The sequence below is a fragment of the Mus caroli genome, unplaced genomic scaffold, assembly GCF_978045245.1.
Source record: "Mus caroli unplaced genomic scaffold, Mus_caroli_1 scaffold_10, whole genome shotgun sequence".
In the NCBI taxonomy this organism is placed as follows: Eukaryota; Metazoa; Chordata; class Mammalia; order Rodentia; family Muridae; genus Mus; species Mus caroli.
In genome coordinates this window covers 84,451,130-84,467,383 of record NW_028227265.1, presented here as the reverse complement: position 1 = coordinate 84,467,383, position 16,254 = coordinate 84,451,130, and the positions used below count along the sequence as shown (strand labels likewise).

General features: G+C 40.5%; 1 protein-coding gene across 26 annotated transcripts in view; it reads left to right on the top strand.

Annotated features, from left to right (window-relative positions):
• The window catches only part of Sorbs2 (sorbin and SH3 domain containing 2), a 136,463-nt gene extending 120,710 nt beyond the window's left edge, over nt 1-15,753 (top strand). For 24 of the 26 annotated variants that reach the window (XM_085843994.1, XM_085843980.1, XM_085843977.1 and 21 more), the window contains 3 exons: nt 7,695-7,744; nt 11,644-11,750; nt 13,574-15,753. In XM_085843994.1, coding sequence (XP_085700120.1) covers nt 7,695-7,744; nt 11,644-11,750; nt 13,574-13,635 — 219 coding nt within the window. In that variant the 3' untranslated portion in view covers nt 13,636-15,753. The remainder of the gene's footprint in view (nt 1-7,694; nt 7,745-11,643; nt 11,751-13,573) is intronic. The other 2 variants (XM_085843990.1, XM_085843989.1) reach the window with 1 other exon arrangement.
• The last annotated feature ends 501 nt before the right edge of the window (nt 15,754-16,254 follow it).

The window sequence follows — 16,254 nt, the reverse complement described above, 5'->3', positions numbered from 1 at the left end:
ACTTAAGTCTTTCCCTAGGATTACTACTTTTTTGTACATTAACGATTGCTCTTGGAAAGCAATAATGATAGCTCAAGATGAAAACAGAAAACAATATTAACAATCCAACATGAAGCCTCTATATCACAGAAAATATTTGATTCTAGACTGAGCCTGACCCCAAAACCTTTTTCTTCACAGACTTCAAATAAAAATTCATCCTCAAATTTCATCTTTTGAATGTGAAACAAAGATCTCTCTAGATCTCTGTAGATCACGAAGGAGCTAAGGCTGTAACACAACCATGTTTCCATAGCAGGGATCACCCACCACAAATCCCCATCACCATTAGACAACATACCTGTCTACATATGAAAAGAGATCTTGGGAAGAAAGAGTAGCCTACTCTAAGGACCAATTTTTCTCCACTCTTAGAGGCTTCATCTGAGCTAGCAAATGATAATTTAGAACTTCTAAGAACTACAACGCTTAGATCACTCAAGGCTAAGAAGTACCTTTTAGCATGCTCTCTGTGGTTTGATCTCCAGAGTGAACATTTTACTCTTTGCTTCCTTTAACATTCATTAGCTTGGACGCTTAGTCAGTATGTGAGAAAGTGCCTCTTGATCAACAGCTCTCAACCACCCTAATACTGCGACCCTTTAATACAGTTCTTCATGTTGTGGTGCCCTCCAATCATAAAATTATCTTCCTTGCTACTTCATAACTGCAATTTTGCTACTGTTATGAATCTTAATATAGATAACTTTTGGAGATAGAAGGTTGTCCAGGGGATTGTGACCTACAAGTTGAGAACCACCATCCTAGTCACTTACTTCTCTGACTTAGATGTTGAATTCATCATTATAGTAATAAGGGAAAAGCTAAAATGTAAAATGTTTTATCTCTACCACGAGCGCCAAAAGTATTTCTCATAATCTTTTGGGATCAATGTATCAAAAATAATAAGGGAGAGTGAAGTATTCACAATAACTATATTTGAAAATACTGTTTTAATAAGTATATGAAATTACTAATTTCAGGAAAACAAACTTTTGTCTCTTGTATTTTACTTCATGTTTGGGAACAAATGCTGAACATTAATTCTCCATTGAGTTTCCTAAACCATGTAAAGTCTATTTTATACTCATAAGAAGAAGAATAAACTCATAAGAAGAAAACTGAACACGTTTGTGTTTGTAAATATAAAAAAAATATTCAGTCCCAGATCTCATGTTAATTACAAAGAAAGAAAGCACTGACACAAAAGAAAAATAATATTCTAATAGTCATAGAACAGTGTAGTTAGATATACAGTTCATTATACTAACATTTTTGTTAACCTATATCAACCATTCTTTAACTCACATGAATGAAGGAGAGAAAGAAAGAGGGGGGGGAAGAAGAAAGGGAGAGGGAGAGAGGGGGGAGGGAGAAGGAGAGGGGGACAACATCATGGTAGTTCCACAGACATCAGACCTGGACAATCTCAGAACTTCCTGTTTCTTCTTTCAGAAAATGTCACATGAACACACACAGCAAGGAACAAGGAAGCTTAGGAACAGTGGTCTACCCTCAGTGACCATGTGCTTGAGTAGAGACCAAACCAGGACTGGATAGTGGAGAGCATCCAATATCCTCTTCCCCATAAACGAGCATCCAATATCCTCTTCCCCATAAACGAGCATCCAATATCCTCTTCCATAAGCAAGCATCCAATATCCTCTTCTAGAACATGCATGACAAGAATGTATCATCCCAAGAGACTAGAGGCCATAACCTGTCATGGTCATGAAATTTAGCCTAACCTAGAGCTACAACCTTTAACTTAAACGTTAGTCTTACTGATGTTCTCTTAATTCTAGTCAAATTCCAGATCCTGCATTTCCAGCTGCCTGCCACAGAAAGGAAAAAACAAAGCAAATTCATGTCAAGACTTGCTTGTTCACTGCCATAGTGAGGGCCTTTCTTTGAAAGAATGCCAAAAGAAGGCGTGGTCAGGCCATAGTCGATATTTGATTATATTTTTCTACCTTTCACTCTACCCACACCTCCCTACAAAAATGTCATTTTCTTCTTAGGAGCATTGCTAGAACATTTATCTCTAAAACTACTAAAGCTTTTTATAAAGTTTGGTAGGCATTAAGCCGAATTTTCTCTTTTCTCACCTTGTTTATTACTGCCCACCATTTGGTTAAAAGCAAAGAAACCTGGCAGGCTAAAGAGTGCTTTGTGCAGTTGTGAAGCCTTCTCCTAGGAAGGAGGTAATACTCTTAGCCACACAAATTACATTTCTCCTGCCAGCTTCGCTTTCCAAACTGTCTTCACTGTGCGTACCCCCTACTGTAGAAGCTGCTGATCCTGGAAGGGTGAAAGCCGTACAGAGCAGACAGCAAAGCTGCCAGCCACCTGTTCACCCTCCCCTGTTCAGCTAATATTTAAGCATGGCATGCTGTGTGTGTGCAGAAAACTGGAAATCAAGAAGGTTCCTCCCCAAGGCCACAGAATGAAGATGAGAACTAACCCACTTCTTATGGCTTTTCTAGGCTGACTTAAAAGGCAAGACATCTGTCCTGGGTAAGCCACCTCGGAGCCCAGTGATGTCTAAGAGGTTGTGCGGCTCTCCTGTCAGCGGTTCCCACAGGGTAGGGTCGGACATCCCCTACCTGCTGCAGTCATCCTGGCCACCCTGGCTCTTCCTTAGGTGACTTTGCTGTGATCAGGCAGTAAGGCGAGGCTGAGGAGTCCCTGGAAATCAAGTGACCAGTGGTTGAGGAGCTAGGAAGTCAGATCTGAATGGGCCGCACACTGCCTTGTTGTATGTGTAAAGTTTCCCAAATCCAAAAGGGCGTGCCTCAAACACTAAACTACTCAAACAAGAGCACAGCGTGCCTTGTTTTCTACATCTGTTTTCCTTCCATAATCAATTGCTGGTTTCCAGTCACTATTTTTAGTACAGAGAACTAAACTATGGCCAGTCATATGCCAAGCTCACCTGCTCGCGGTGATGCTAACTCTTAGTGCCTTTTGGTTTCTATGGATTTATTTTAAGCTGTCAGCCATTTCAAAGTATTCCGTTGCTCAGGAGACACACGCCACGTTCTCACCACGTTGCTCCCTGTGACACTGCTCTCTGGGCATCTGGGCGTCCCAATCCCCTTCTATCTTTGAGGTCGGTTGCCTCTCCTTCAACTATGCAGTTTTGTAACATCTGCAGAACTTGGACAGAGTCTAAATGGCACCCTGAGTTCTGGGGAATGAAGCCAAGGAATGTGGGGTTTTTCATCTATGCAGACTCCAGGGTTCCTTTCACCGTATCTAAGTTAATGGGCCCTGATTTAGCTTTGGCTGGCCTGCCGCACAGCTCTGTATTTCAAGGTCTTGGAGCTTAAGTTTTAGTGTTCCCATTCTATTTCATAAGTACAAGTCGTGTTTCACACGTGAGGCTGAGTCAGCTGTGCTTCCATTGCTGAAGCAGACGCGTATTGCCATAGAGGAGAAGGGGGCGTCAGCTTGTAGAGATTAAGTCTCTACTGAACAGCCTTCCAGAGCTAACACAAATACTTACAGGAGGGGATAAGAGAGAGAACAGACAGAGACAGACAGACAGACAGGGAGTAACTTAATTTTATAAAACTTAATGGAACTCATTCATAATTTCCCATGGGTTAGTAAGATGCTATGCTTTGAGTCGCCCTGAGGTTTTTTTCCTTGCCTATATTTCCATTTTATAAGTTTGTGTATTACTTAAATGTCTGAGGGCCAGAAGATTCTCCTTTATTTTAATTTGTGTTTCACGTTCCTAATCTAAGAGAGAAAAGAGGCCGGTAAGTGGTTTTTGTTAGTTAGCTGAGTCACAGCCCTCTATTTCTGGCTGACAAACGCTACAGCTAGCATTTGCTGAGACGGAAGGACTTGGGAACCCAAGAGCTTGCAGAGACCTTGTCCACAATGGTTTTTAAAGTAGCATCACATACCTTTTAGAGAATCATCTAACCTACAGCTGATCCTCCTGGGGTGGCTTGAGGGAGGCATAAGTAAATACTTGGCTTTCAAACTTCTAGCTGCAATAGTGCATGTTGTCTGCTAATCCCAAATTATAGGGTAAACCTCAAAGAAGCTTCATAATTTTTTATAACTGATCATATATATATATATTGGTTTTTCGAGACAGGGTTTCTCTGTGTAGCCTTGGCTGTCCTGGAACTCACAATGTAGACCTCGCTGGCCTCGAACTCAGAAATCTGCCTGCCTCTGCCAACCAAGTGCTGGGATTAAAGACGTGCGCCACCACGCCTGGCTTTCATCCTTTATATTAATCTTAATTACTGATCCTGGCTTTGCACAGTACCATGTGTTTAAAACCTGCCTCTTTTGTCTCCATTTCTATATCATTTTTAAAAAAGGAAAACTCAAAGGATGTAATATGTACTTATGAAAATCTCTGGATGAAACCATTGCTTTCATATAGTTCATCCCCATGGTAATGTTGAGGAGGGAAGACAGACATTAAATATTTAGGGCTCTGTGAGGCATCATTGGGCTTTCAAATCTTTGTTGAACTGGAAAACCTTATGAAGAGAATATAACCATAGCTAAATTCTTGCTTAAAATGTCTCACATGGTAATGACAACCTCTTAACTTGAAAGCTGCTTTCTTAAGCTCACAGTTTGCATAAGCCTCTCCAAATATTATAAGTTCATATTGCTCTATAAAGACCTCAGCACGCTGAGATGCTATGCATGATAGAAATGCCTGAGCAGTTAAAATAGAACTCAACCTTAAACAGTGCAGGCTAACAAGTCATTTCTTCTCAAGAATTGAGACTGAAGAAAAGGAAGAGTGTGGCCAGCAAAACAGATCGTTATTACTTCGAATTATCTTGTAGGCTTCAGAACATCCTTTCAAAAAAGTCAATCTAGGCCCAAGGGATTTAATCCCTGTTAACAAAAGGCGCAAACAACTTTAACATGTTACTACCACTGACCACCACTAGGAGGCGATGGGGTGCACAAACAGTAGCAAAGATGGTATTTGGAAGCCCTTTGCTTGAATAACCCACAAGAAACGCAAAACACAGATGCTGAGTTTAACCAAATCAGTCCATCTAGTCCATCATAATACGTCATTCAACAGAGAGCCAATCAAAATCGTCCTTCCATCTCTTTTTGTCATTTAATGAAGGGCAAAATGTCTTTAGATGTACGTCTGTGTAACTAACACCCACAGTGAAGTTGACTATTACCTCTGCAGTTTTCACATGACTAAGATATATAATAATTAACTGATTTTCTGACTATACAACATGTAAGATTAAGGAGAGGAATCTGTACATAGCAAAAGAAAACTATGAGGTGAGTTATCTATTCCTTTATGGGCGCCACAGGGGGAAGAGGCTTTTTATCTTGTTTGTCTCCCTGATTTTAGGCTGAGGCATCTAAGCTGCATGACCAAGGTCGATAGCAGGCAGTGCCCTACACAGAAACAAATGTGCATCCATAAGTGACTGTCAACACTACAATCCCTCTTCCCGCCAAGGACCCGTAAACTATATTAACTCTAGTGCCGGAATGGAACAAGTTTCCTTAGAAACAGATCAGTAATTATCCATTCATCTGAGGAAGATTCCTATCCAAGAAACTCTTTGAAATGTCACACAAGTCACAATTGAATGAGCTAACGCAAACCCTTCATAATACAAGGTAGTATCGTGTGATAGCCTGGGACTGTTAATGCCATGGGGAAGACTGATGATTCCGGAAGGAAGAGGAGGGCAAGGTTTGGGGATGTGAGGCAAGGGAAAGACATACCTTGAAAGTTGATTAAAAGACAGGAAATTGCTGGCACACACCCAGGAATTACGTGAGCCCCACACATAGAGCCCAGCTTTCCTAACTGTCAAAGAGACAGTGTATTTAAATAATTTAGGAGGCTGGAGGATCAAAGGTTCTGAGCAAGTAAAAGTCTAATGATAATACTAAATACCGGACTATCACCTACAAATCTCCTTCACTAACAGGTTGATACAGTTGTTAACTTCAAAAGGAATTAGAAAAGAACTAGAAGTGTAATGTGTACATTATGGGTGACTTACACTCGTTTCTTCATGTATTAGATTAATTAATGATTTCTTAAATTAAAAGTCTCAAAAATGTCTAGAGGAAGGTCCCTCTTATGTAGCCCTGTAGGCCAGCCTTGAACTCACTGAGATCCGCCTCCAGAGTGCTGAGATTAAAGGCATGCACCACCATACACAGCTTAGTCTTCATTATCCTTGAAAATAATATAATTTATGCATTCAATATTTTATATTTAATAATATCATTTGTAAATTTAAATACTGCTTTATAGGAGTAAAGCATCTATGGGGCTGGGAATTCCTATCCATTCTTCAGTTTTAAATTTATGTATTCCATCATAGATATTGAAAAAAATTACAGGAATACTGTTTTAAAATGTTCCCAATTAATAGGCTTACAGCAGTGAACACACTTAATTTGCACTAAGTTAATGATGTGGATTAGGAAATGACAGTTGAATTTCAAAAGGGGTCTCTTCACAGTCTCATACTAACTACAACCCCAGGGCTCTCTGTCCACCCTTGGACCAGAGGTGTCTATGGACAGTGTCTGTCAGGGTAAATCTGTCTAGTTGATGATGATCAATAGTAATGATGTGTATCCAAGCACTGGTCCTGGTATCTGAAGATGTGGCCCTAGTGACTAATTGCATTATTATTAGCTTCTAGGCTCTGCGTTTGTTCTCTTAGCAGGTAGCTGTCATTTAGCAGAACAATATTTGAAATGTGAATGGGTCATATGTATCTCTTTCCCTGAAACATAGCATATGTATGGTTGATGTAAAATACACTGAGCTTCCATATTCAACAAACATGTTCAATTGCATTCTCTGAAGTATTTGTGTGGCTATACAGGATGCTAAGGCTCGTCATTTCCAATATTATAAGTATCTATTACAGATACTGGTCTTGATGCTTAGTTTTAAAAGAAAGGAAACTCTTTTGAGAGTTCAGTGCACTGGGGATTCCTACCAATATTTCTCTTCGAAGGTAAAGCATTATATGTTACCTGGATCTTGTCCGTTTGCGTTCTTCTTAAAGTTCTCTGTGTTCCCTTTGGAAAACTGCATGTGCTTCCCTGACCCGGCCCTCACATGGTTGCGAGCGGAGAGTTTAAATTCACATCCAGCATGGGATGTCTGGCTCTTGACTTTTTCATCTGTACCGTACGTGGTAATGTCTTCCGTGAAGGGAAAGGCTGGGAGCGAGTGTGGTTCTGGCTGGGCGTGGCTTCCCTCTGCTTGTCTGAGAAAGCGCTGGAGAGTGAGGTTGAGTGGTGTCCAGCCTCCCCTCCCCGCTCCTGTGGTTTTTGTTCTTGCTCTTGCCATATTCCTGACCTTGGAAAAATCAATGAGACTAAACGTCAACTTTCCCCCAAGGCTTGAGGAGGAGACCAGATTGTGCTCAAAAGTCTGAACCTCGGGTATTTTGATTTTAAGCACCCTTCAAAATACTTGAATTACTAAGCATACAGAAACCCTTTATTTGGTGGACTTTTTTCTTTTCTTCCTCTTGGTTTTTTACAACAGGAAATATTAAATGTCAAGAAAAAAAAAGTACCATGCTATTCCCCAAATTGTCTTTTTAATGATACCAGTTCAAACATTGATGACATTGAAAATCATTTCGTTTCAGCCACAGCGTCCTGGGTTCTCTCATGAAAACATTCAAGGTGGGGGAGAACCGTAAGTATTCTTCTTATCTTTTAAATGAAAGGCTAATCTCGAGCCACAAGGTGGGCAATATGGGTACCACATAGATACAGAGGACAGTAGGACTTTGTAAGTGATGGGGATCAAATAGCAAACATGGGGTCTCCAGTACAAGAGATCACATTGTTCTGCTTTGTCAATGAGATCAGACGCTAAGGTTTAAGGGAAAACAGAAGGGCTGGTGGGATAACTCAATGGTTAAGAGAACTGGCAGCTCTTTCAAAGGACCTAGGCTCCATTCCCAGCATCCACAAGGTGGCTCATAACCATCTGTAACTCCAGTTCCAGAGGATCCAATACCCTCTCCTAGCTTCCATGGGTACCAGGCACTCAAGTGGTACAAATACAAGCATGTGAGCAAAACAAGTATACACATACAATTAAAATATAAACAAGTAACAGAAGAAAACAGAAGATGATTTATACACGGAGGAAATCATACAATGTTCTCCTGACTCCTACACATTTATAAATCTGCCTTTTCCTTGGCTGGCTGTGTAATCCGTAACCACAACTTTGTTTTGCCTTTGAACACTTCAAAAGTATACTTAAGGTATAATTCCAAAATTATAACATGTGCTTTAAAATGCCTTTTGAAAAAAAATAGCAGTATTAAAGCACTCACTACTGTTCAAATGCATGACCCAATCTCCATGCACAGCAAGAATGTGCCTTTTCAAAAGTTCCCCCCAAATCTCCTCTCCTCTCTGACACACACATTAAACAAGCCTGCAAGTACCAGCCATTGCCTCTAAGACTTTCATTTGTCTTTCTATGGCCCAGTTTACAGTAGCGACTCTGATAAATAGAGACAAAAGGGCACTTTGCTTCCTATGGACCCCTGCCTGTGCTGAGTGAGGCGGCCACCTCCAGAAGCCACACCACGGTCCTCAGCCTTGCCCCGCACACCTCAGCACTCTGCCCAAGCTCTGCTCACTAGTAAAAAACCATGCTGACCAAAGATGACTTTTTGTGGGCAGGCCCTGGTACAGAACTGGTGTTTTCTGCACCAAAAGTCTTGGTTCTTCATGGTTGAAAAGGTGCCCTTTGGACCTCACCGCTATTTTCTGAAAGTGCCTCTCCCCCAGTCTGGCTGGAAAATTGTTCTTCTGAAGTCCCTACCACAACCAGACTAGGTAAAAAGCAAGGGTCGCTGAAAAACTTCACTTAACTGCAAAACTTTAAGAACACTTCTCAATAATGGTTCTGTTGTTCTTTTAAGTGTGCCAACAATGAGAGGATTGAGTCACAACACTACACCCCATTTGTAACATTCTTGTTACAAAGTAGCTGTTTAGGGTGACCGCATTTTGCTAGCATGCTCTATTAAACAGCTCTCCAGATGTATGAAAGTTGTGCTCTGTTGAACTTTGTTGTGTAGTATGCAGCTGTGGCCATGTGGCTGTTCTAAAATCACAGAGCCAACAGGTAGAGAAAAATACACTTTAAAGACTTGCTTTCTCTGTTATTCTTTATCAAATTTATGTTCCATTGCAGCCTTAATCAGAAGGATTATGAAATGTTAGCTAATTGCATATCTTTTTAAAACATATGTCTTTTCTGAAGCAAAAGTAGAAACCTAAGCCATGTTGTTATGGTCCAGTTTTATTGTCCAGGGACAATAAAAGGTTGGGGTTATAGAGAAATTGACAAATTTATTTTTGAGGCAGTCTTGACCCAAACCCTGCTCCCACCTCCATCTTACCATCTTTCAAAGCAGTACTGTTGTTATTTTAATTGGGCTGCATTTCCTATGTGCAGCACTGATTTTGAAAACCAGCAGAGGTAGAAGAATTTCCAGGAAGGTTTGTTTATGTTTCCATAAAAACTTGTGAGTGTATGTGTGTGTGTGTGTATGTATGTATGTGTGTGATCTAATTAAACCACTATGGTAAATAAATTCTGACAAGCATATTTGGCTTTCATCATATAAAAATGAGCTGGGAATCCATGCCAAGGATGGTTTGTTAGTTCTGGGGACCTCGAGAATTCTCAGGCAGCTGCAGTTTGTAGCCTTAAATAGGCCTGTAAGTGGTTGGAACTCAGCCTCAGTAAGACTAGAGAGTAAGAAACTGAAGGAGAGAGAATCGCTTTCTCAAAGTGACTATGGAATATATACCAGCCAGGGACAATGACCATGTCACACCTCAAATTTGAGATTGGACAAGGGACCTTGCTGACAGCCCCCTTCCCTGTGAACATCCCAAATTACATCATTCTATCACCTGACCAGCCTCAGATGAACACGTGAATAACACAATGATTTTCCTCTTCTCTCTTTTCTGGGCCCCAGGCCGGCATCCTAGTGAGGTGGCTCCGCCCAGTCTTACTTGCCACCTCTTCTAGGGTCTGGCTTTGTTTCTCGCCTTAACCACAGGCTGAAGCCTCTCCCAACAAAAGACCTCAGCAGATTCCAAATGGCTCAAAGTATGTAAATGACTGAAATTGCCCACTAGAAGAGAACATTATTAAGAAGGGAAGAAATCTCTAATGTGGGAACTTGGATACCAGGCTCCAGAAAGGCTAAGCTCTTTCCTAGAACTCCCTGGAGCCAACTTTATCTGCATCCCATCATCAGGAGACACTCAAGAGTGTAGTGAGGAGCCAGTGAGGCTGTTGCACATTTATAGCACAGAGTTTGAATTCCAGTACTAGGTCAGCGTTATTCTACAAAATATGATTTTCTTTCCAGCTCAATAAAGTCATTAGAAGTAAAGCCTTCTTATTCCAAAAGAATTCACTCTTGTCTACTTTTTAATGGTGGCCTAAAATAAATCCATAGTGCCCCAGGGTGTTGTTATTTTCTTGCATTAGCACACTTGTGTGACAGTTATAAAAAGCAATGGAAACAAATTTACCAGTCCTTTTAATTTTCCAGTTATAGCTGTGATAGATAAGTTACATCATAAAATTTCCCCTCCAACAGCATATCAAATTCTTCCCAACTTTCTTAGCCTCTGTAATATCAGTCTTTGCTTTCCAAGGTTCTAGTCCATGCTAACACTCACCAAGTTTAACAGTCCTAGATGTGGATGTCAAAGAGATTCACTGTCACCATCTGTCTCTTAAAGAGTTCAGACAAGAAAAACAAAATGGCAGCACTCTCTCGGTAATTCTCTCTCACACACACAATTAATTCAAAGGGGACTTTTTAACTCAAGCACAGTTTTTCTTCTACCCGGACACAGTTTTAAAAGTCTATAATCTACCAGCTGGCTGGGTCAGGGATGACCATGAATGAAGCCTCATCTATGACTGGAGGTCAAAGGTGAATTGCATCACGTCTTCAAATCTCAAATCCTTATTCAGATTATAATACTAGTACTGCTTTGAAGGATTTCCTGTGATAAACATAGCCTTCCTTTTATAATAACTTCTACCTCATTATTTACAAAATGCATGTTTGAAATTCTATACAATTCGATATAGAATCATTTGAGAATTCAATTTCTATGCCTCCATTGTTTGTTTATGGTTATAGCTGGATAAATCTGCAATCTCTCTTGTTGGCATAGCTGCAAGCTGCATAAAACAAATACAATTAAATGTATATTCTATATTGTTAAGTAGCATCTGAATGATAGACATTCTATGTCTAGACAATTTAAAAGAGCAAGTCTGGCATATGAATGACAAAATGCTTTTGCCTGATTCATGAATATTATAACTTTCCCCCGAATTTCATTGTAAGTTTTGAAATGTTATGAAAATGGGAGGGTTGGGGGTTTGATTCTCATGAGCATCTGAACACTTCCATTGACTTTACATGTTTAGCAAAGATTTGAACAATCTTAACACAGCATGTTGTGCTAACTTCTCCAGTTTCACAAAGATGTGAAGTAAATTAAACGTGCGCATTTGTCCTGTTTAAGGTTTCAGGCTCTGTATAACTATACTCCTAGGAATGAAGATGAGCTGGAACTCAGAGAAAGTGATGTCATTGATGTCATGGAAAAGTGTGATGACGGATGGTTTGTGGGTACGTGCCTGTTTATTCTTGGATACATTTAGCTCTTTTTATCACCTATGTGAGTTTGCTCAAGTGCGTGGTTCGCTTTGATAATCGATCTCTCTGTGAATTCATGCTGTGTTATATACTCCTGCAGCCCTGCATTTTAATAGAGTATAGCATTTATTGCTTCTGTTATATGTGATTTTTCTGCTAGTCTTGATTCAACCAAACTAAGAAAATTTCCTTAAATAGCAAGCAATGGCTGTGATGTCACAATAGCAGTAACAAAAAGTTCCTTGTAATGTTCAACAGTGTTCAATGGAAGTCAGTCAACAGGGGAGATGCCAATTGATGGGGAGCAAGATGAAAGGAAACCTGACCCATTTGCTGGTTCTGATGTAGCAGTCCTAAGTCTAGGGATTGTCCGTCCATCCCTGCTTCCATTAGTAGAAGGGAAAACTCCCTTCCTTGCCACTTCAAAGGCAAGCCAATAGTAGTTACCACCTTAAAGACTGAAAACTCAGCCAAGAGCAAGCTTAACATTCCCCACTGCTCAACTGTTCCGGGGTCCCCAGCACCAAGGGATGGGGAAGGAACAAGGCAGATGATGAAGAGGCGACATGAGGTCTTCTGTGAAAATATTTGTAGACAAAAGTGTACGCCCAGACACAAAGGAAAGAAGTGAAGAGGAAAGGATTAAGGGGGGCTGGAGAGATGCTCAGTGGGAACGACAACCTGGGCCCCATTCTCAGCACTCGTGCTGGCTATGAACTGTCTATAGCTCCAGTTCAGGGTGACCTCACACCTTTTCTGGCCTCCATAAGCCCTGTGGACATGCCGTGCAGAGATGTGCATTCAGACACCCATACATAAACATTTTGAAAAACAAAAAAAATTAAAAATATAAAGAAGGAAAGCTCTCTCTAGACTGGTCCAGCAGAGCTGAGACAATGCAAGAACAGAGGCCACACGGGCAGACACGTGTGCTAGATTCTACTGTTTGTATTAATCACCATCTGGAAGAAAAGGGGAGTGGTTTACATACAGGGTTTGCAGGAATAGGAATCAAACCAAACCAATAAATTATACAATGTTAATGAGAAATGGAATTTTAGAGGCCCTACCCAATCTACTATGCTAAAATGCAAAAGAATGTATTGTCCAGACTTAGTAGAAACCACCCAAAGAACTGTATCATTTGAAATCAAAACCATGTTGGAAATCATTCTCAAATAGTCGGACTCCATTCCACATGCCTAGAAGAGTAGTGGTCACTCTTGCACATCTTTAAATGTAGTGATTTTTCTATTGCTCAAAATTCTATATTTTGTTAAGGAGGGTAGCAGTCCATTTTTATTTAGCAACTGAGGTAGCACTGACTGTGAGATTATAACACTTGTGATATTGGCAGCATCAATGTAGTGGTCGGTGTGGTACTGCAGAGGTAGCCTCTGGCTCCCGAATCAACCCCTGTGCTTTATGGGTCATTGTGCCACACTGCAAGCTCACAGTTATCTCTTACTCCTTGTTTGGCATCGTGGTGAGCCAAGTCCTACCACCCAGCTCTTCTGCGTGATTTCTAGATTGAGAGGCTGGGCTTGCCCCTTTAGCTCAGTGTGATGGAAATCTATCCTTTATGCTCATGAAAAGATGACTACAATCGGGCAAGACAATTAAGTTGCCTGCTTTCTCTTTCTATTGTCTTAAAGTGAGTTTTCTTTATTCCCTCCCAGACTATTGGGAGCTTACATTCTCAGCGAACCCTTGTAGGCAGAAAGTCTTCACACTGACCTAGGACCTGACATTCCATCGCTGTTACATACCTTTTCATTTATTGCTTCTGTTTTCAGGAACTTCAAGAAGAACCAAATTCTTTGGTACTTTTCCCGGAAACTATGTCAAAAGGCTGTGACTCACCTCACTCCTACTTTACGCCACATTTCAGCCACACATCTGCATTAACCCACCTGAAACATCCCAGCAGGCCCCTTGCTGCCATGCCTTACGGTTCCCAATCGGCCATTACCATCTCCACCTGCCGCCAGCCACCAAATCACCAGCAGGAGGGACTGCCTGCCGCTGGGAGCCTTGGGGAGGCTGGGAGCCTTAGAGAAACGGCAAGCTCACGCCCACATAAATATGCAGTTTCCTGCTTTCTGCCCTGAACTTTGAAATGCCTGTGTACGGAATCAGAATGAACATGATCGTACTTTTAAAAAGTGAAATAATTAAGGAAGAAAGAAAGAGGAAAAAAAAGAGAGAGACTCTCCAGGAGACTGTCTGGTGTCATGGCTGAATGTCACCTCTCTGGAAGGTGTACCGTCCTCAGGAAGCCAGAAGGTTTTGTTTTGTTTTTTTCTATGGTTCTCATTTTCACTCTCAGCTTGGCAGTTCATTTTCCTTGAGTTTGCCTAATGCTCTGGTTTACACTATCTGACAATTATACTTCAGCTGTTCTTTGCCTGCACTTGTTATATACATTGTTTCATGCACAGTGATTACAAATCAGGAGCGTGTAGGAAAGTTCACTGGGACGAGTGTGATTTTTTTGTTGAGTGCATTACATTTTCACATGGGGGGAGGGGGGAGTCTTTTCCCTGCCCACGTTTTTTTGTGCTTATTAGAGGTGCAAACAGCGAGCGATTAAGAACCGTTGGTCGACTGTTACGAGACTATAAAAGGCTTAGCCACACTACAGGACAAATTGTGTTGTGAATTCGCATTGCTGTTTTGTGTACTAAAATGTAATCATTGGCATCGTGAACAACAAGCTCTTAGTGGTTTATTTACCTGTTAAAACTTAAAAGCAGTGTTAGTGAGTTAGGCAGAGAGATGGAAGTGATACAGTCAGTAAGTTTCGCTACGTGCACACTGACACATTTGAGATAGTAGGAGGACATATCATTCATATGCTATGTTGTACATTTTATGGAAATATAAAAGAATCCCACATTATTTTATAGAGTACTTCAGGAGCATCCTAAGTGTTAAGGCTGGCTTTAGCAAGGATTATGATCAATACAACTATTTTTACTACAATAATTATTTTTCTTCTATGAGACCCAGAATCCTGACTCCATTTGCAGACAGGAATATATATGTGTTGAGCCTGATTTTTTTTTCTGGTGTGTGTAAAATACTTCCTAGGAATACACTGGGCACTTTTGGAAATAATGGTTAAATCATTCAGGTTGTGTTCCTGTCCCCAAAACAGATCTACAAAATAATACCAAACCTGAGAGATTTCATGGATTTACGGTGCCTGCATTCCACATAGCCTGAGACTTAGCTTTGTATTTCAAATGAATTTGCATAAGACCTGTTCATCTTTAGCACCTTATAGACAAAACTTTTTATGGCTTTTCTCCCATGGGCAATGCTTGATCTTATACAACACTTACACTCTAGCATATTTTGTACATATGTTTGTTCTCTCTCTTTTTTTTTTTTTTTGTACAGACTATTTACTTGTTCAAAAAGAACAGTGAGATCTCCCAATTTGTTCTTTATCCTGCACTTAAACCGAATTTAAACTCTTTCAGCAGATTGCCCTTCGTGGTATCTTCACAGATCACAAGTAAATGTGAATCTGAAAGATAGCATCCACACAAAATTCTATGAATCGGAAAGATCTTTGTAACTAATCTGAAATACACATAAACGCCAGTTACAGGGGAGCATTGTTGGGGGCAGGAGGTAAAGAAACATCTTCGAGAAATCCACTTTACTATCAAGTTCACAACCAGTTTTATATTCGAAACGCTTGGGATTGGAAACTCAGTCAGCCAGCCAGCCACATGCAGCTTTGCTGATAAATGGATACCTTTTCACACCATTTATGAAAACAAAACTTCAAATCTGTTGCCTGTTCTATTTAAGAAAAATTGCTGTTTCTACTCTCTGTATCTGATTTTAAAAGGAAAAAAAAAATTCACACCTGGCTTTCAGGTAACTGACTTTGAATTCTTACAAGCAAAGGTCATTGTGTTTTTTTCTTGAGTAGATACCTAATAAATTTTGCTTGAAAGTACCTCGGCTTCTCACTGGTGTTTATGTAGACCTTGTCTTATTCCAAGGAATTAGTTAAAAATAGTTTGAAGCATTTTGTCTGTGTTATCTTGACACACAGATGGAGAAATACTCAGAGGAGTATTTTAACGTCTATCACTACCAAAGCCTGCTTGCTAAATCCTCTACTTAAATATTACCCATCAGCCAAAGCACCACATCTAGTGCTGCCTCGAAACTGGCTATTTTCCAAAAGTAATTAGTGATCACCTATCTTGTAACTTTTAATAACTTATCTGAAAGAACTTTCCCATCATTGGTCTCTTGTTGAATTTCAAAACTCCTACCATGGAAGGCTCATCCTTTGTGGCCACACAAATAACAAAGAGCTACCACTTGAACTTGTGTCCTTCTGAATCGCTCAGTTCCTTCCTGATCCCTCTGTTTCAGCCCAGATCCACATCTGTCAAATATTCAGAAACGTGGTTCTGCCCTTGCCTACCAGTTTGTCCACATGTCCCGT